Source organism: Schistocerca nitens, chromosome 5 (genome assembly GCF_023898315.1).
Source record: "Schistocerca nitens isolate TAMUIC-IGC-003100 chromosome 5, iqSchNite1.1, whole genome shotgun sequence".
Classification (NCBI taxonomy): domain Eukaryota; kingdom Metazoa; phylum Arthropoda; class Insecta; order Orthoptera; family Acrididae; genus Schistocerca; species Schistocerca nitens.
This window is the reverse complement of record NC_064618.1, coordinates 387,420,788-387,442,585: the sequence shown is the minus strand read 5'-3', so window position 1 is coordinate 387,442,585 and position 21,798 is coordinate 387,420,788. Positions and strand designations below refer to the sequence as shown.

The 21,798-nt window shown below is 43.4% G+C and overlaps 1 protein-coding gene across 1 annotated transcript in view; it reads left to right on the top strand.

The window, feature by feature from the left end:
* Positions 1 to 21,798, top strand: part of LOC126260487 (opioid-binding protein/cell adhesion molecule homolog) — a gene marked incomplete at its 5' end in the record, with an annotated part of 226,515 nt that overhangs the window by 188,082 nt on the left and 16,635 nt on the right. The window contains 2 exons of the mRNA XM_049957814.1: positions 8,361 to 8,438; positions 20,905 to 21,044. Coding sequence (XP_049813771.1) covers positions 8,361 to 8,438; positions 20,905 to 21,044 — 218 coding nt within the window. The remainder of the gene's footprint in view (positions 1 to 8,360; positions 8,439 to 20,904; positions 21,045 to 21,798) is intronic.

The following is a 21,798-nucleotide window of genomic DNA, read 5'->3' as shown; positions in this document are numbered from 1 at the left end:
TTGGAGCTAAATGCGTGGGACACTACATTTCGGAAATCGATAGGGAGTTCAATATTCTGAGATCCACAGTATCACGAGTGTGCTGAGAATACAACATTTTAGGTATTGCCTTTCACCACAGACAATGCTATGGCCGACGGCCTTCGCTTAACGATCGAGAGGAGCAGCGTTTACTTCGATATGACAGTGCTAACAGACGAGCAACAAATCGTTAAATGACCGTAAAAGTCAACGTGGGGCGCATGACGAACGTTTCCGTTTGGACAAGGCGTCGGAATTTGGCGTCAACGAGCAATAGCAGCAGACAACCAAAGCGAGTGCCTTCCTAACAGCACGACATCGCGTGCAGCGCCTCTCCTGGGCTCGTGACCATATCGGTTGGACCCTAGGCGAGTGGAAAACCGTGGCCTGGTCAGTTGAGCAACGGTTTCAGTTGACAAGAGCTGATGGTAGTGTTAGACTGTGACGTACACCTCACGAAGCCATGGACAAGTTGTGATCAAGATACCGTGCAAGTTGGCGGTGGCTCGGTGTGGCCTGTGTTTACATGGAATGGAGTATGTTCTGGTTGTGTTCGGTTACTTGATTTGCAGTCTTCCATGACTTCACGTTCCCAAACAACAATAAATTTTCATGGATGACAATGTACCATGCCACCGCGTCACAGTTGCTCGCGACTGATTGGAATTCTACACAATTCGAGCAAATGGTTTTTGCCATCCAGATCGGCTGGCATGAATCGAAAATTTACGAATAATCGAGAGATTGTTCGTGTACAAGATTCTGCACCGCATCACCTTCGCAGCTGTGGACGGCTATAGAGGCAGCATGGACCAATATTTCTGCAGGGGACTTCCAGCAGCTTGTTGAGTCCATGCCACGTCCAGTTGCTGCACTACGCTGGGCGCAACGATATTTGAAGGTATCCCATTACTCTTGGCACCTCGGTGTATACACCATAAGTGTGACATAACGCCATATTAGTCAGCCTTTATACTTTCAATCAGTCACACCTTCATACACGACATAGGTAACATTTATTAGAGTATGGCTAAAGGTTAACAAAGGATTGTGATATGAGATGGCTCTGAGCACTATAGGACTTAACACCTGAGGTCATCAGGCCCCTAGAACGTAGAACTACTTAAACCTAACTAACCTAAGGACGTCACCCACCTCCATGCCCGAGGCGGGTATCGAACCTGCGACCGTAGCTGTCGCACGGTTCCAGACTGAAGCGCCTAGAACCCATCGGCCACACCGGCCGGCTATGGTATGAGATAAAAGGAAATAAACTTCTTTAGAGCAAGTGATTAAAATAAACTAATGGAGGATCTTCTGAGTGAAACCATTCATAAGAAACTTAATGGGGATCGGACGGCCGGCATAACCAAACCGATGCAAGCATTATTAAAGCAAACTATAATGAACTTCGACGCGGTCAGGAGACTTGTCACAAAGTTCCACCGGTAACAAGGATATATGCTATAACGAAGGACCACAAAGAGTCTTTTTTCTACAGCCGATTATGAATAGCACTAATTCACCGACATACCGTCTAGCAAAAGAACTAGCTCCGAAGCTTCCACATTTTGTGACCTACACAGATTCTTATGTTAAGCACTCCATCCACTTTGCTGCGATTTTACAAGAAAAATGAACCTCGGCTACGGACCTAATAGTGAGCTTCGCCGCGCGGCGTAGCCATGCGGTCTAGGGCGCCTTGTCACGGTCCGTGCGGCTCCCCCCGTCGGAAGTTCTAATCCACCCTCGGGCATGTGTGTGTCTGTTGTCCATAACGTAAGTTAATTTAAGTTACATTAATTAGTGTGTAGGCTTAGGGACCGATGGGCTCAGCAGTTTGGTCCTATAAGACGTTACCACAAATATCCAAGTCATCTTCTACGTCATGTCTTTAATCACGACCGTACCAGTGTCAGGAACGTGAACATCTTAAAGGAATGCGTGGCACACTATGTCTGCGAGATAGCGAGCCACTGTTTGACGACTACCTATTTCAGATGGAAATGTGAACTCTGTAAACAGACAGACGGTGACCTATGGATTCCCCTCTCTCGCCTATTGCAACAGATACCTTCGTGGAAGCATTTGAAGAAACAGAACTCCAGTCCGCACCTTCACGCCAAGAATGCTGGCGCCGATATGTTGATTGCACCTGCGTAACCTGGCTACATGGAGAAAAAGAGCTAAAGAACTTCCACCAGCACCTCACACAGCAGCGCAGCAAAATCAAGTTCACTATGGAGGTAAAAAAGAATGATGTTCTGCCTTGCCGCGACGTGAAAGTTTACCGAAAATCTGGTGGTAAACTTGGCCACAGGACATACAGAAAGCCCACTGGCACCGGCAGGTACCTACATGCCTGCTCCCATCAGCACTCTACGCAGAAGAAATCCACCTCGTGCACTTTAACCAAGAGGTCCCACGGGATTAGCGGTGAAGAACATCTCAAGGCTGAACTGCAAAACCTCAAGTCCATTTTCGGAACCAATGGTTATGGTTTGAAGTTGATACATAAAAATATGGTGACAAACGATGATGGCCGAAGGGTAGTGCAGAAGAAAGCGCAAAACATTGCCCTACTCTGATATCGCACCACAGCAAGAACAGTGACACAACTCAGAAATCCAGTACTTGGGAAAAATGGGCTTTAAAGAATTCTGTACAGCTAATACTGAATGTGTATGCACTTCTTTTAAATTTCAGATATTTTTGGCAGCAAATTTCATTATATTTTATACAACTATGATATGGACATGTAGTTCTCTTCTCGTCGAATGTGAGGCGGTATAAGGCAATTATTAATTACTATTTGAGTTGTGTCACTTTTCTTGATTCTCTAAAAACTTTTTTTGTTTTTGCTATGACCCCTCACATAATACACTCCTGGAAACGGAAAAAAGAACACATTGACACCGGTGTGTCAGACCCACCATACTTGTTCCGGACACTGCGAGAGGGCTGTACAAGCAATGATCACACGCACGGCACAGCGGACACACCAGGAACCGCGGTGTTGGCCGTCGAATGGCGCTAGCTGCGCAGCATTTGTGCACCGCCGCCGTCAGTGTCAGCCAGTTTGCCGTGGCATACGGAGCTCCATCGCAGTCTTTAACACTGGTAGCATGCCGCGACAGCGTGGACGTGAACCGTATGTGCAGTTGACGGACTTCGAGCGAGGGCGTATAGTGGGCATGCGGGAGGCCGGGTGGACGTACCGCCGAATTGCTCAACACGTGGGGCGTGAGGTCTCCACAGTACATCGATGTTGTCTCCAGTGGTCGGCGGAAGGTGCACGTGCCCGTCGACCTGGGACCGGACCGCAGCGACGCACGGATGCACGCCAAGACCGTAGGATCCTACGCAGTGCCGTAGGGGACCGCACCGCCACTTCCCAGCAAATTAGGGACACTGTTGCTCCTTGGGTATCGGCGAGGACCATTCGCAACCGTCTCCATGAAGCTGGGCTACGGTCCCGCACACCGTTAGGCCGTCTTCCGCTCACGCCCGAGCATCGTGCAGCCCGCCTCCAGTGGTGTCGCGACAGGCGTGAATGGAGGGACGTGTCGTCTTCAGCGATGAGAGTCGCTTCTGCCTTGGTGCCAATGATGGTCGTATGCGTGTTTGGCGCCGTGCAGGTGAGCGCCACAATCAGGACTGCATACGACCGAGGCACACAGGGCCAACACCCGGCATCATGGTGTGGGGAGCGATCTCCTACACTGGCCGTACACCACTGGTGATCGTCGAGGGGACACTGAATAGTGCACGGTACATCCAAACCGTCATCGAACCCATCGTTCTACCATTCCTAGACCGGCAAGGGAACTTGCTGTTCCAACAGGACAATGCACGTCCGCATGTATCCCGTGCCACCCAACGTGCTCTAGAAGGTGTAAGTCAACTACCCTGGCCAGCAAGATCTCCGGATCTGTCCCCCATTGAGCATGTTTGGGACTGGATGAAGCGTCGTCTCACGCGGTCTGCACGTCCAGCACGAACGCTGGTCCAACTGAGGCGCCAGGTGGAAATGGCATGGCAAGCCGTTCCACAGGACTACATCCAGCATCTCTACGATCGTCTCCATGGGAGAATAGCAGCCTGCATTGCTGCGAAAGGTGGATATACACTGTACTAATGCCGACATTGTGCATGCTCTGTTGCCTGTGTCTATGTGCCTGTGGTTCTGTCAGTGTGATCATGTGATGTATCTGACCCCAGGAATGTGTCAATAAAGTTTCCCCTTCCTGGGACAATGAATTCACGGTGTTCTTATTTCAATTTCCGGGAGTGTACTTTTGACACTTTCTCACACCAAATAATACATATTTTTCTTACTGTAGTGTAATATGGCATTAGCACTTCCTTCGGGCAAAATTAGTACTTAAGCTAGAATAGAAATTGGAAACAAGTTGAAATTGTTTTATTAGCAAATTAAAAAAACCAAAATTATAATTTGTGAAAATAAGCTAAAATTTAAGGGACATAATCTCCGAATACATAGCATCATAAACGGATTTGTATAATGTAGGAATACTTTCCACATTGACAAGAGTGATTCAATATGAACTTCCTTTATAACAGAAATTTCCCTTTTGTTGCTTGTATACTGCAACGCGCAAAACATCGTAATATTTAAAACAGCTGTAATCGTCAAAACAGTGTCTGTTGCTTTATGTACGTTTCCATGTCTGATGCAAATTGTTGTGTAAGATAGAGACTCGTTACAACCATAGACATTGAAATAATGTTGGTATGTTGCTATGAGACCAAACTGCTGAAGTCATCGGTCCCTAGACTTACACACTACTTAATCTAACTTAAACTAACTTACGATAAGGACAAGACTTACACCCATGCCTGAGGGAGGACTCGACCATCCAACGAGGGAAGCCGCGCAACCGTGGCAACCCCGCGGCTTGTAATAACGAACGATATTAAAAATTACATTCAGCTTACTTTATACGTGAAAAGCGTAGCTGTTGAATGCCCCAGGTACACCCGCCAGTAGCTAATCTAAGGGACAATTTTCTTGCCTCGGCGAATCATAAAGTAGACTACAGCACAACTGCCACAGACAAATTGCGAGATAGAGATGTGACGTTTTTCGTACACGTTGGGGCACTTCAGACATAAACTAAAAACAGCATTTTTGTGACTTCTGTCACTTTTGTTGCCGCGGTGCGATATGTTCCTGGGGGGGACACTGCACTTCTGAATGGAATTCCCCGCCGAGCAGGTATCAAACCGATTTCTTGAAGCATTAAGAGAATAAAAGGTGTTCTTGACTCGCCGAAAGATGTCGTTGACAAGCTATATCGAGTATATAAAATCGGGTGCGAGACGGGACGCCACACGAATATCTGTCCGCAGCTCGTGGTCGTGCGGTAGCGTTCTCGCTTCCCGCGCCCGGGTTCCCAGGTTCGATTCCGGGCGGGGTCAGGGATTTTCTCTGCCTCGTGATGACTGGGTGTTGTGTGCTGTCCTTAGGTTAGTTAGGTTTAAGTAGTTCTAAGTTCTAGGGGACTGATGACCATAGATGTTAAGTCCCATAGTGCTCAGAGCCATTTGAACCATTTAACATGGATATCTGAACATGGAGCATACAGGGTGATTATAATTAAAGTTAAACTTTCAAACCGCCGTAGAAATAACACCACTGATCAGAATGGCGCAAATTGCAACGGAATATTATCGGAGAATGGGGAAAACGTATGGCAGAAGAAAAATAAATAGTTTCAAAATGTAGCAACAGATACAGCAGTGTGTTTTTTCTGTTTTTTGTTTTTTCGTTGCGTTTGGTCTGGGCGGACGTGAAAGACATCCGTTCGAGTTGATCGTTGATTGCTTTACTCATTTTTTTTATTACAGAGGGCGAGCAGCCCTCTGACCGAACACTCTGAGCTACCGTGCCGGCACCATCTGAGCTACCAAACCACGACTCACCCCCCATCCTCACAACTGCACTTCCGCCAGTACCTCGTCTCCTAACTTCCAAACTTCACAGAAGCTCTCCTGCGAAACCTGCAGAACTAGCACTTCTGTAAGAAAGGATATTGCGGAGACATGGCTTTGTCACAGCCAGTGAGTCTCGGTCAGGCTGTAAGGAAATGGAAGCTAATATTGCTAGCATTTCTGAAATGGGGCTTCAGCAGCTGCTTGACGGGATTTGCAATGTACGGAGGTGCGCCATCTTGCATAAAAATGATCTCATCCACACATCCAAGCTGTTGGAGAGCTGGAATGACGTGGTCGCACGAAGGACATTCACAGCGTTCACCAGTGAAGGTACAGGTAACAGGACCGGAAGCACCAGTCTCTTCGAAAAAATAAGGCCCTATGATAAATGATGCCGTAAATCCACACCACACAGTGACCTTTTCTAGATGAAGCGGTACTGGTTGATTTGCGTGTGGATTTTCTCAGACGCGAAAGAAGGAAAAGCCGTGTACCCGGCGTGTTTATACCGACTTCAATGGGTCCTGCGTATGACAGTTGTTTCCATTTACGTATTCTGACACATACAGCGCCATCTATTGATCAATTTTCGCACTATTTTTTTTCTTCTGCCAAACTTTTTCCCCCTTCTCCGATAATATTCCGTTGTAATTTGACGTCATTCTGACAAGTTGTGTTATTTCTAGAGCGTTTAGAAAGTTCAGCTGTAATTATAATCACCCCGTACATCCGACTAACAAAACACAAGTCATCGGTGGCAGAACATCAGGATAAGCGCGGAAAACTGATAGGAAGTCGAGAAGCCCGCGTACTAGCGAAACAGCCGCTTATCTTTAGGCAGAGGATTGGAGAAGCGATAGAAGAACACAGGTACAGACTTCCAGCGTCCTGGTTGCCAGTAATAACAGCGGTACAGCACGGTAGTTCGACGAAGCAACACACACACAAAGGCGCACCGGAAACCACAGCGGCCGCAAGTACACAGACTACTGGCACATCTCAGCCGGCACTAGGCAGCAAGTAAACAACGCTACATCACGCCTACCGCCCGTGCCTCATTTACAATAGCAAGCAGCCGATCAAACACCAGTCAAGAACGCCTATTTATACCAATGATAATAAAAAATGGCTGTGAGCACTATGGGACTTAACATCTGAGGTCATCAGTCCCCGAGAAGGTAGAACTAATTAAACCTAACTAACCTAAGGACATCACACCCATCAATGCCCGAGGCAGGATTTGAACCTGCGACCGTAGCAGTCGAGCGGTTGCGGACTGAAGCGCCTAGAACCGCTCAGCCACAGAGGCCGGCATTGAAAACAAGTAATGCAAACACCAATAAAGTACTTTCAACATCCCTTCCCATCATCCTTAAAACCCAATAAGGTAACACTAACACATATTCTTCGCACACTTTGACAATGCGGTCACATACAAGAATTTTATTGACCAAAATCACCAAAGTTCTTTCCCTACACAATTCCTCCCCCAGGCATGGATATAGCACAAAAACAATCTGCTGAACTAGGTGAAGCCAAGCTAATCATTAGAAATAATACTTTTATTTGAAAGGTGGTTGAGACAGATACCTTTCAAGCTCCTCAGAAGCTCTCCTGCTCGCATTGCTGCGCTACCACTCCTCGAAGGTAGGAGTGGCAGTCACACAAGCTTTCCTGTAATGTCATGGAGAAAATCTGGCAGATCTGAAGCGCTGAGAAAGCGTCGCTATTCGTGCTTGGATTGCTAGGTCTGTAGTAAAATTTCCGGCGAAGAGCAGAGTTTCAGACTTGATTCCTGGTCTAGTGCACAATTTTAAGCTACCTCTAAGTTTCAACACAACACCCATCGTGCTGCATAGTGACACGTTTATGGCGGACTCAATTCGTTTTTATCAATTACATGACAACATTCTGTCTACATCACTAGATAGCAATAAAGCCTCCAATTGTTAAAGATTTAGTTACCAGGTAACTGTGACACAATTTTCCTGCACCATGTTAACCGGATTACACAAGAATGTCTATAAACAATTTATCTTCCTAAGTAGAAGTTTAATAAGCAATATTCATATATCAAAATTGTAGAAGGTAGTAGTGTGATTCTGTTACAGGTCGGAGCTAGATTATCCGACTTCTGGCTCATTATTACTGATACGGATTAAGTGTGTCGGAGATACCCGGACAATGACAGCAGATTTAACGATCTAAGAAAAGATTATTTACATTAAAAACGTTTCTATACTTAGCATGGTATCCCTTCGATATATAGTGTGGCTTCAGAAATATTTTCAGCCATGATCATGATCAGAGATTTTCGGCCTTCCATTCGTCTAAATGCGTAATTTTAGTAAATTCCTAAAAATATTTCATTTTGTTTTCAGGAAGGAAGGGTGATTTCGAAACCAGAAGCAACGAAGTTCTGGAGCTTTCGAATTCGCAGCACATTTCCAAAAGGAAAGGTACGTAATGAATGGCCTCTAAATACATTTCTATTTGCAATAAAGAAGCAAAAGGTGAGCACTTCGAGGCTTTCAGTTTTGCTAAGTTCCAAATTACTTGAGCTTATTGATACCCACCACACGTTTTAAATTATTTCTTAATATTGATATTGTTAAACTTACGATGTGAAGAAAAAGATACCGTGTAAGATTCCTGCCGAAGCATGTTAATCCTTCTGAACTGAATTTCTGTAAACACAAATTTAGAGAAGGAAAAAAAACTGATGTCGAGTGGTGCGTTTTTCTACAGGAAAGGAACATTTTTTCACGCAATTGCTTGAAGAAATACCACATAGTGAACACACTGACTGACGTGCCGCTCACACCGACATGGGGAAAACAGAGATCAAAGTTTACAAAACTTCATTTATCAAGGAAAGAAACATCTGCTTCGACGATAATTACAAAATCACAAATACAGTGTCTCACAGGTATGAAGACAGTATGATTCCAGAGTGTGAAAAAGTAACACAATCAGGATTTTCATAGAAAAATACACTTCTATGGAACATACTCTAAAACGGATGAAGTTGTCCTGAATAACATCAGAATAGGAAGAGAAAAGGCTATCCTGGATGCAGTCGAATTGCACCAAGGGAAACAACTGCGAATGTTGAAAACAGCGGCGTCGATCCATATGATGGACTGCAAGAGCGTTCTAAGACGATCGGGTGGATAGCCTACACGAGGGCTACGAAACGCTCTCGAAGCCGGAAGAACTGACCTATACAGCTCTGACGCCGACCTTTATAGCGGTCGGCGGCAGAAGACTTGCGGCACTATTTTTTGGTCACGTGTGTCGCCACACGAATAGGTCCCTTGGGAACGGCGACCTCTAGTAGCGCTGGGAGCATCGTCTGGTATCCGTCCGTTACTGCGACAGTGCGGGTTCGTGACGGTGGGGTGTGCGGAGGCCATATAGGCTGCACGCGTGCCCGAGTTGCCCGAAAGGCTGCCAATCGCTTTTGCGAAGATCTCCGGTATAGTACGGACAACTAAAAATAAAGTTCTGTAATATCCATTGAAGATCCTAACGAAACCAATTCACGGGAAACATTATTAACAATTCTCTCTGACTTTTTCCACATTAAGGTAGTAGACTATTGTGTACCTACGTTATATCCTTTTCTAAGAAGAAATTTTTAAGTTGATTTGTAGATTTGGCTCTATAGTCAAGGTAAACTTATTGAAAGAGAACAAGCTTCTTCTAAAGACTTGGTTCTTTTTTTTAATTACACCCCTTAATTAAATAAGTTAGTCTTGATCATGAAGGTAGGTTGGAAAATGGGTTACGAACAGTTGAGTGAGTGAATAGTTGAAAAGTCACTAGAGTTGGAGGTGTACTTGAAAAAGTCCCAAAGCCAACTGAAAATTGAAGCTGAACTACATCATGGGCAGGCAGAGATTCTGAAATCTGAATTGCATTCTAAGGCATATACAGGAGCAGATATAGATTCGTATCAAAATTTAACAATGATGAAGAGGAGGCTGATGTTCAACAGAGTCGTCCAGAAAAATCAATGCAGAGAAAAGTGGGATACCGAAGTACTGAGAAATACTGAGATGTGGTTGAAATTCCCTGGGGCTGTAGATACTGCTATAATGAGTGCCGCAGTAGGTGGCTTGGTTGAAGTGGAATGGACATCTATAAAAGGGTACTCACAGAATCTGGAAAGACAAACATAAGTAAAAGGAAGGTAAGTATGAAATAAGCTTGAGCGACAAAAGAAATACTTCAGTTGGTCGCCGAAAGAAGAGAGTACAAAAATGTTTAGAGAAATTTAGAGATACGGAAAAACGAGCCACTTAGGAATCCTGACAAAAACAGGGAATTGTGAAATGGCTGCAGGAAGAATGTGAAGAAAGCGATAAGGAAATAGTTGTCGGAAGGACTGATGCAGCATATAGGAAAATGAAAATAACCTTTCATGAAATTAACTGCAAGGGTGTCAAAATTAAGGGTGCACTGATAATTCCACTGTCAATCGCAGATGAGAGAGTGGGGAAGGGGGAAGAATACACTGAGGGACTGTATAAGAGGAAGGACGTGTATGATTACGTGAGTGGTGAAAACATGGGAGTCGATACAGAAGACATAAGCGACTTAGTATTAGAGTTCAATAAATCCTTAAATAAGACTGAAGAGGTAGTTAACATTCCTTCATAGTTTCTGAAACCACTGGAGGAAAGAGACAACCAGATAAATGTTCCTTTTGGTGTGTAGATTCTAATGAGTATGGTGATGAATCATCAGAGTTTTGGTAAAATACCATCGATACAACCCCGAAAATATCAATGGCAGGTAAGTGCAACAGCTATTGAACAAAAAGCTTTAACGCTCATGCATCCAAGATGCTGACATTAAAAGTGTATAGAAGAACGGAAAAGAAATTTAAGGATTTGTCAGATTGTCGATCAGTTTGGCTTTCGGAAAGGTACTGGCGTCTTAAAGACAGTAAAACCATTGCAGTAGATAATGGAAGCAAGACGTAAGAGAAATCAGATTATGTTATTAGATTTTATTGACTTAAAAAAGCATTCGACAACGTGAAATGTTGCAAGATGTTCGGCATTCTGGCCAAAACAAGAAGAAGCTTTAAGAAAAAATGGATACATACAAGAACCATGAGAGAACAGTATGAATGGAAGACCAGTGTTACGAGACAGCTTTTCCAGAAATAGTCTCACAACGTATGTAGAGCAGTAAAATGAACTGCCATTTGATCAGAACATTTAACTTACATCAATAACAATGATACCCTACAGTACTAGTCATTAACGGTACGAAACTAATGCAGCCTTGCTATTCTCTTACTCTTAATTCATATTTGCAGGCAGTGTAGTTGCGGGAAAGTGTTGGAAGCACACTGGATGATGAGAAGGGACACGGACGTTCTAGAAGCCATAAGGGGGAGCCACCCTCTGAGACAGATCCTTGGAAGGCCGCAGGAGGAGTGCTGAGGGTCAATAGCCACCGGCCTGCGGCCAACAGGCCTTTGTATAGACTCATAGATAATATCTCCCAAAAAGAAAACGCCTGCGAAAACTTTTTATGACCATGACGTGGACACGGAGACTCGTCATTTTTAGCTGGCAGGTATTTTTGTACTTGAGATGCCGAAATTTGACTGTTTCTCCAGAAAATCACAGTAAAACACCTAGCTGAAGCATAGCGGACACTCCGGTCATAGACGTTTAAAATGTCAGAGACAGCCAAATGCTTCGACTTACCGAAAAAACAATATTTATTCAATGAAAAACCTGCCAGTATTGAATAACATAAATAAATTCTAAGTTAAAAAGAAACACATTATGGTTATAATGAGCCAGAGCATCTTATTTGCCAGAGAAAGAGAGATACAAAAGGCGAGGGCGAGAGAGAGAGACAGAGAGAGAGTTATGCCACATTTTTTGGCTGAGGACCGTAGGATACAAGTCATTGATTAATCAGTCAAAGAAAGAAGACACGTGTTTTGTAAAGAGCAGTTTGATTAGTCTGCGCTTGAAACGCCAAGATCTGAGCTAATTAAAATTGAGTAGAAAACGTAAATCGCGGCAAATTCACATTCGATTGAAAGTCAGACCAAGAACGAAGTGGTCTGATTAAAAAGGTCGTGAGACAAGGATGTAACCCTTCGCCTGTCCTGCGTCTGCACATCGAAGGAGCAATAACGGAAATAAAAGAAAGATTCAAAAGCGGGACTGAAATTCAGGGTGAAAAGATATCAATAATCAGATTCGCTGACAGCTCAGAGAATGTGAGTATGATTGGAAGGGCCCGCTGAAAGGAATGAGAAGTCTAATGAGGGCAGAATATGGATTGAGAGTAAACCGAACAAAAATAAAATTACTAAGAAGTAGCGGAAATGAGTACAGCAATAAACTTAACATTAAAATTGGGTACCACTAAGTAGATGAAGGCTAAGGAAGACTGCTACCTTGGAAGCAAAATAATACCTCAAAGACAAAGCAAGGAGAACATAAAAAGCAGATTAGCACACGCCAAGAAAGGCATTCCTAGCGAAGACTGCTAGTATTAAAAAATGCCCTTAATCTGAGCTTTAAAATTCCGTGATTGTACGTTTGGACCACAGTGTTCAGTGGTAGGGTATCATAGTCTACGGGGAAATCCGAAAAGAAGAAAGTCGAAGTGCTTGAGGTGTATTGAAAATGAATGATTTTGAAAATTAGGCGGACTTATATGGAATGTGAGGTTCTCCTTAGTGTCGGTGAGAGTAGAGTAGATAACTTTGACAAGAAGAAGGGACAGGATAATAGGAGACGTAAGGACGACACGGAATAAGATCAATAGTGCTATAGGGAACTCTGTAGACTAAGACTGTAGGGGAAATGAAAGATTGGAAAACATCAAACAGATAATTGAGAACGTAGCGTGCAGGGGCAGTTCTGAGATGAAGAAGTTTGCAAAGAATAGGAATTCGTGGCGAGCTACATCAAACCACTCGGAAGACTGATGACTCAGAAAGGGTTGTTATCCTGGATAATAGGCAATGTTAAAACAAAGCTTGAGCCGACAGAGTTGCACACGAGTATTATAATCAATTTTTGTTCCAATTGGTTTTTAGACAGTGAGTGGGTGCCGAATGACTAATGAGGTGGCATCTCTTATGTGATGTACATTTGAAATCGGCCCGGCATCTACATGCAACGATAACCGTTCCTGGTGCTCGGGCTTACGTGGCTTCCAACCAAATGTAATTCCCCACACTGGTATTGTGGCAAAGAGTCCTCTTTCGCCTCTGGCACTCCGTAAAACTCGCCTTGGTTGGTTCTTTTAATTTTACTGACCAAATAGAATTATTTGTCAACAACTTTCATAGCTGCTGCTTTCCACACGTTATAAAGTAATCACTTGTCAAGAATGTTCCTTCGTAAAATAATTCTCTTCTTGATCTTTGTGTCCTGATGAACTGTTAACTTCCAGGGCAGAATGTTATACCTAGAGAATAATGTACCTGGGAAGACATCATGTTTTCTGATCAGTACTTCAGTCTAGTGACTAATTTTATAGTCACTGGAAGCAATGCGCACTGAAGACCACCATAAGCAGTTTCACCATCCCCTGCAGTTATTTCTATTGTTGCTGTATATGAGGTTGTTACTTGTGCAGCATCTGTAAATATTTCGCGTTCTACATATTGTAGTGCTGTACAATATATTAAAGCGATATGGAGTACGTTGTTAATTCCTCAAATACACAATTTTATGACGAGTAAAATGCTATGTATTTTAGAATTAGTTTCGTGACGTGTGGACACTTAGCCATCCTTTGTCGGTCGTGCATCAACTTGTACCTTGAAACAGAAGGTGTTTAAGTATGGAACATGCGATACTTGGAAATGAACTGAGTTTCTTTAATGTGTTAACAATTTTACCTGTCCTGAAAATGGAAAAATGGAAGTTTGTGTAACTTTCCAACAGCTTCTATTTGAAAGATGTATTCAATTTGTAACCACTTTTTGACATTAAGTCTGGTTAATTTAATTTCAAGTACTGGTTAGTGCTGTCTGGTAGAGTAATAATGTAACACACAGGCTGTTAAATAAAGTTTTGAGAAGACTTTCTCGACTGCAACGCTTTTAAATTTCAATAGAATATTTGTCCTTACGTACATGAACATTTTGTACCGTAGAATACACGTGTGTCTTCACATTTGGAGAAAAAGTTAATTATCCGGAATAATTTTTGTAACTTCAGATAAAGACTGCACTTAAAAAGTGAAATCCATCAGACCAATAACTGAAATACCATTATGGACATACAATGGCACTCGAGATGGGGAAGAATGCTATTTGTCTGAATCAATTTTATGTGTCTAACAGAACCTGCCCGGATTCAAGCGCACTTTTCACAAGGAGAGTCGTAACGCCCTATTAATTGATATACCTTTTTTTTTGTCGGGAACTGTTATACCCAGAACTTTGAAATTTTGATAGCTGTTTTCAACATGTGTTGCTAGCTGACTGAACTAGAACCAATTTTTATCTCTTGTTGGTATAATATTTATGAATTTTTTCTCCTTAAATCTTTTTAATTGCGAAAAATTTCAGATAAATCAACCCGATTCAGAAAATAGCTAGTTCCTGTCGCTATTAGAGTTCATTGGCATCTTTTAACGGAAAATCTGAATGTCATTGGTTTAATTTGTGAAATAAATGTAACACTGAAAATGCCAGATGCTAGAAAATGCGATTTTAGCAATTTAGTAATTTTAGTAATTTAAGTAATTGCGAAAATTGACAAGTACGACTTATTTTGTCATCAAAAGTGTCCAGCAGGATAATCACTGTCATTTTCTCGCTTTTCTTCTTCATCTAAAACTTTCTCCTTCTTGCTGCTCTTGCTTTCTTTGTATTATATTCAGCTAAATACTGAACTTCTCTTTCTTGCACTTTATCCAGAAGTTGAAGACCTTCGATGATGTTAACACCACAAACAATACCAAATCTTTCCATGAACTTTAATCTATCCAGATGATGAACAGTGAATGAAATAACAGGACCACTGACTCCCAATAGATCAGGATGCCCGAAGACTATATATTGGCTTGACTGTTTCCATAACAGCCACTGGGACATACTTTTAATGGTGACAAGGAACTCCAGTAACTTCAAGTTTCCTGTATTTACACCATGGCTCACGATGTTAGAACTTACGCTGCAAGGACAGGTGACGAAGGAGAATCACTTACCAAAAGATGTTTGTAAGTCGATTGATTCAATATTAGTGCTTTTGAAATAATGATGCTGCCCTAAGCATCCTGGAAACAGTGTGATTTAGCACTGAAAGTAACACCAAGACAGATAACAGTCCCACAACGACGTGCAAGAGAAACTCAAGGCTCAAAACACTAATTCACAGATCAAAACCTGAACTGTAAACACAGTTGTTTGCTATGAGAGTGGTACTAACTGAAAGAACAAAGTCTCTACCACAAAAGTGTGAAAGCCACAGCCTTCTATATGTGATGTTTTTGGAAATTCGAAAGTTTGAACAAGAACACATAGTAAGCTGGGTAACTTTCTTGATCAGACATACATTTTTGAAAAATCGGTAATTTCCAAGAATGACTGCCTGTCGAACGCAGGGGCCACCAATGATATATATCGAACGTGCGGCTCTATGTCAACACGAGTCTGGTTGCGCGAGCTATGCTTTCTGTATACAGTGTTCACTAGCGCAACGACGGAAGATGAACGTTTACCAAATTAAAATTAATTACAGATGAAACCAGTTACTCGTCAGCAATGTCTTCTTCAAATCCTATTTATCGTATTGTACAAACCGACGGCAGCAACCCGGTTTTTCCCACAACCCGGGTAAACTCTTGGTATGTCAACCAGAAACATCAGGAGAGTATCAGTAGGGTCGGTTTTCCCAAGTAGCGTTAACTTTTCGAAATACGGATATTCGAAGGGATAGAATTCGTCTCTATCCCCTGGACGCCTCTCTCTTTCTATGGACAATTTGACAGATGTTTTCCCCCCTTGATTAAATTCGAAACATAAATGACCTGTGGAACACTCAGTGCCGAGGAATACCCAAATATGTTCAACTTTATTTTTCAACGATCGGCCTATATTCGATTCATCTATTTCGACAATCTTGTTTTGTCCACAGACTGGAACACTGTCTTTCGTAACACTCTCTGACGTAACAGACATCTCGGCAGAAGCCGTAGTAGTCACACACGGTGTTCAAAGACGATCGAGTTTAGAAGTTATAGCTTGGAGCGTATGTCTCCTGGCAAACAAGAAACTACAATTATGCTCTTATCGATGGATAAGTTGGAAACGTCAAAACATATGTTATTTGTTATAGATGTTCTCTTGAGACAGTGGGCGCTGTACAACTGCAAATGAAAATTGGATCACGACCTTTCTTGTGAAATTTCGCGGAGTTGAATCCCCGACATTCTACACAATTCCTGTTCTCCAAATTTGGAATCAATGCCAACAAAATTTCAAACAACTTTCCACATTACGTAAATGAGGAATTACATTTCGCCACGTGAGACTATCGGCACACTAAACTGCAACGTTTCCATTCATTTCCATTAACAACTGAGAACGATAAAATATGTTCCCTTGGCAACCCACTAAATATTTACCATAATTCGCGCCACTAAAGTCGTGTCTTCGACGCTGAATTGCACTTTAGATACACTGATCAGCCAGAACATTATGACCATTTACCTAATAGCCGGTATGTCCAACTTTCCCACAGATAACAGTGACATGGAAGCAATGAGGCCTCGCTTGATCCTGGTGGGAGTTGGTACCACATCTGCCCACACAAGTCACCAAATTCCCCTGAATTACTGGTGGGGGGAGGGGGGGGGGAGAGGCCGTGAGCTCTAATGCCACATTAAATCACACCCCAGATGTGTTATATCGGGTTCAGATCTGGTGAGCGCTGGAGGAGGGGGGGGGGGGGCACTATATCAACTGGAACTCGCCACTGTTATTCTCGAACCACTCCATCATGCTCCTGGCCTGACCTTGAAAACAAACTGGAAACATGATCTTCATGAAGAGGTGCATGTGGTTTGCAGCCGATGCACGATACTCCTTGACGGTCATGGTGCCTTGCACGAGCTACACTCGAACCATGGATGCCCACGTCAATTCCAAAGAGCGTAATCGAGCCGCCACCAGCTTCTCTCTGTCCTACAGTATAGGTGTCAATGAGCTGTTCGTCTGGAAAACGACTGTTCGCTCCCTTCTATCGGCAAGATGAAAAAGGTATCGGGCTTCGTCAGACCATGCAACGCTCTGCCACTGCACCAATGTCCACTGCCGGTGGTCTCGTATTCATTTCAGTCGCAGTTGCCGAAGGCGTGGTGTTCACATTGGGCCATGCGTGGTTCGTTAGCTTCTGAGACCCATCGTTAGGAATGTTCGGTGCAGTGCGTGTTCAGACACATTTGTACTCCGCCACAGTTCGCCATCGCCTGTCATGTTTTGGCACTCTGCCCAGCCTACGATGTCACTTCTGTAATGAGGTGTAGCCGCCCAACCCCACAACGTCTGGACGTGGTTTCACATTGGTTTCTCCACATGTTGAAGACCCTCGCCACCCGACAAGTGGAGCAGTTTCCGAAATGCTCGTGTCGAGCCTCCGGGCCATTACAATCTGCCCTCGGTCAAACTCACAAAGGGAGGCCAAGACATTGGGATCGCGGATTTATTTCAAACTTTGTTCATCTTTAACAGGCCATTAAAAGAACAAAATGTGCAAATAGTGAGGTGCAGTACTCTGGCAATTCCGAGAAAATCGCAAGAGAAGTTTTACGCGTCTATTACGTAATCTGTGTGTAGGTAGCGGACTCTAGAGTCACGAAATTAGGATTCGAGTATGTAAGACGAACGTGTATGAGGTGCATGAGGTGACGGCTTGACTCCCGCTCAAGTCCTCATTTTTTAAGTACAACAGTAAGTTCTGTGACATTCAAAAAATTTGCATCTACGCTATTCTTCCTCGCTGCATTGGCAACGTCTCATCGCTATGCAAGTTAACTGCCAAATCGGACCTGCCTCTGTGGCTGCAGCTCGAAGCGTCGAGATGCAAAGCAGTTCCGGGTACCTTACCAAATTGAATGTATAAGGGATTTCGCAAATTACGACAGGCATATATTTTGTCGATCGTTACAAAATAAGTTTGTTCTGATAAAATTTAACTAAAATAGTAAGTAGACAAATAACATGAAATTCGCTAAAACTTCACGCAAATACACCTGTTTTTAAAAAAAATTATATTACCTCTCAAATGTCATATAAGTTAAATGACATGACCAGTGATGAAAAAAATAGATTAAAATTAAATTTGATCGCCAGTCGAACCGTCGTTTTATAAACGTTCGTGTCACGTTACTAGAAAGCTAACCACTTCTCCACCATGAATATCGTTGGGGAGCAACGCACAGATACACCAGTTACGTTATAGACACGTAAAACTTCACTTGCTATTTTCTCGGAATTGCCTAAGTAGTACACCTTACTATTTGCACATTATGTTGTTTTAATTGCCTACTAAAGGTGTATAGAGTCTGAAGTAAATGTGTGATCTCAACGTCGTGGCCCCTCTTGTCAGATAGATCGCGCGCCTTCCAATTCCGCACACGGATAGCGCTCTCACTGATATTACAGCCACCGTGCATGTGTCTGACTAGCAGTCATTCCTCTCCAGGTCACACCGCTATCACACGGATTGGTTTACATCGGTAGTAGTTCGGTCGTAATAATATTCTGGTTAATCTGTGTTTATGTTTAGGGACCCACGTGTTCGATAGGCATTCAGTCTTGGAAATTACCGAAAAATGAAATGAAAATTTTCCTATCTGGAATTTGACGACATAATTTCCATCATTTCAAGCAGAAAGTTCCAAACTATACCAGAGGCTTAAAAATGGAAAATGTGATTTTTTAAATATTTTGTGACAGACCAACTCCACTTAAATGCGTAATTACAAGTGGCATTAATCCTGTTGCAACGCCAGCATGAGTGTTCCACAGCATTCGTCGAACGTCCCATCAAATACCGGGTGATCAAAAAGTCAGTATAAATTTGAAAACTGAATAAATCACGAAATAATGTAGATAGAGAGGTACAAATTGACACACATGCTTGGACTGACATGGGATTTTATCAGAACAAAAAAAAAAAAAAAAAAAAAAAAAATACAAAAGTTCAAAAAATGTCCGGCAGATGGCGCTTCATCTGATCAGAATAGCAATAATTAGCATAACAAAGTAAGACAAAGCATAGGTGATGTTCTTTACAGGAAATGCTCAACATGTCCACCATCATTCCTAAACAATAGCTGTAGTCGAGGAATAATGTTTTGAACAGCATTGTAAAGCATGTCTACATCTACATCTACATCTATACTCCGCGAGCCACCTTACGGTGTGTGGCGGAGGGTACTTATTGTACCACTATCTGATCCCCCCTTCCCTGTTCCATTCACGAATTGTGCGTGGGAAGAACGACTGCTTGTAAGTCTCCGTATTTGCTCTAATTTCTCGGATCTTTTCGTTGTGATCATTACGCGAGATATATGTGGGCGGTAGTAATATGTTGCCCATCTCTTCCCGGAATGTGCTCTCTCGTAATTTCGATAATAAACCTCTCCGTATTGCGTAACGCCTTTCTTGAAGTGTCCGCCACTGGAGCTTGTTCAGCATCTCCGTAACGCTCTCGCGCTGACTAAATGTCCCCATGACGAATCGCGCTGCTTTTCGCTGGATCATGTCTATCTCTTCTATTAATCCAACCTGGTAAGGGTCCCATACTGATGAGCAATACTCAAGAATCGGACGAACAAGCGTTTTGTAAGCTACTTCTTTCGTCGATGAGTCACATTTTCTTAGAATTCTTCCTATGAATCTCAACCTGGCGCCTGCTTTTCCCACTATTTGTTTTATGTGATCATTCCACTTCAGATCGCTCCGGATAGTAACTCCTAAGTATTTTACGGTCGTTACCGCTTCCAATGATTTACCACCTATGGCATAATCGTACTGGAATGGATTTCTGCCCCTATGTATGCGCATTATATTACATTTATCTACGTTTAGGGAAAGCTGCCAGCTGTCGCACCATTCATTAATCCTCTGCAGGTCTTCCTGGAGTACGTACGAGTCTTCTGATGTTGCTACTTTCTTGTAGACAACCGTGTCATCTGCAAATAGCCTCACGGAGCTACCGATGTTGTCAACTAAGTCATTTATGTATATTGTAAACAATAAAGGTCCTATCACGCTTCCTTGCGGTACTCCCGAAATTACCTCCACATCTGCAGATTTTGAACCGTTAAGAATGACATGTTGTGTTCTTTCTTCTAGGAAATCCTGAATCCAATCACAAACCTGGTCCGATATTCCGTAAGCTCGTATTTTTTTCACTAAACGTAAGTGCGGAACTGTATCAAATGCCTTCCTGAAGTCCAGGAATACGGAGTTATGGCGAGGCATTGGCGTCGGATGTTGTCTTTCAGCATACCAAGACATGTCGGTCGATCACGATACACTTGCGACTTCAGGTAACCCCAAAGCCAATAATCGCACGGACTGAGGTCTGGGGACCTGGGAGGCCAAACATGACGAAAGTGACGGCTGAGCACACGATCATCACCAAACGATGCGCGCAAGTGATCTGTCGGACATTTTTTGAACTTTTGTATTTTTTTTGGTACTAATAAAACCACATGTCATTCCAAGCATGTGTGACAATTTTTACCTCTCTATCTACTTTATTCCTTGGTTTATTAAGTTTTAAAATTTATACTGACTTTTTGATCACCCGGCATGTCCAGCCAGCCGTTTTCTCGGTCCTGACCGTTTCACTGTGTGCATGCGGTGTACTTGGCGGCACTGGTGAGGTCACTGTGCCACTTGTGTTTCAGACGGCGCCAGCGGCAGTCTGCAGGGGGTGCGGGGAGGGGCAGGCGTCGCGACGCCGCTGCGGTGGCCCTGGGCCGACGCCGACGCCGCCGCCCTGGCCGGCCCTGCCACTCTGCTGCTGGCAGCCGTCGTGTCGGCTATCGCCTGATTCGCAAGGCGGCCGCGAGGGGCTCCTCAGTCGCTGTCGCTGCTGCTGGCTGAGTGCAACTGGCTACTCTTTAGCGCCCCGCCTCACGACCGCTTACACGGACCTCACGTTCCGACTGAGGGCACCTATGTGGACTATTTCATTCTGACACGGGTACGAAGTGCACCTCAAAAAAGGGCGTCCAGCCTCCTAAACGTCGTCTGAGAAGCCAACCATTTCCTTCTTTTTTCCGGTATGGACTACTGTCTCCAGAATCCTCAAAATGACAGCAGGCTAAAATGACTTTCCGGAAAGATACCTAATGAAATCTGTATCTGCAGCGTTGACTGCTGGAACAGTAGTTTGGTGTACGTAATGCTTATTCATTATATGTTGAAAACTTGTTTTCTTTTCCTCCGCATTTATCAAAATGTTCGTGTACTTTTTTTCTCATCGCAGACAGGTTACATCGCCGGAACCGCCCCGTAGTAGCAATATGCACGTTCCCCAGATGCAATTAAGAGATATGATACATGCATGGCTGACACTAAGTGGAATCAGATTCGTATCAAATGACTACATATCTGTTCAGAGTTGATCTATATTAATACCTAACAAGGTCTCATACGTTTTGTTAGAGGGGCAGTTCGGGTACCACCACCATTGCCACGGTCTCTTCTTTCACTCGCGTGTGATCAGCAGAAATAACCACTGTCGATAAGACACTGTGTGAGCTCGAATTTCTCTCTAACGACACTTTCTTCGTACT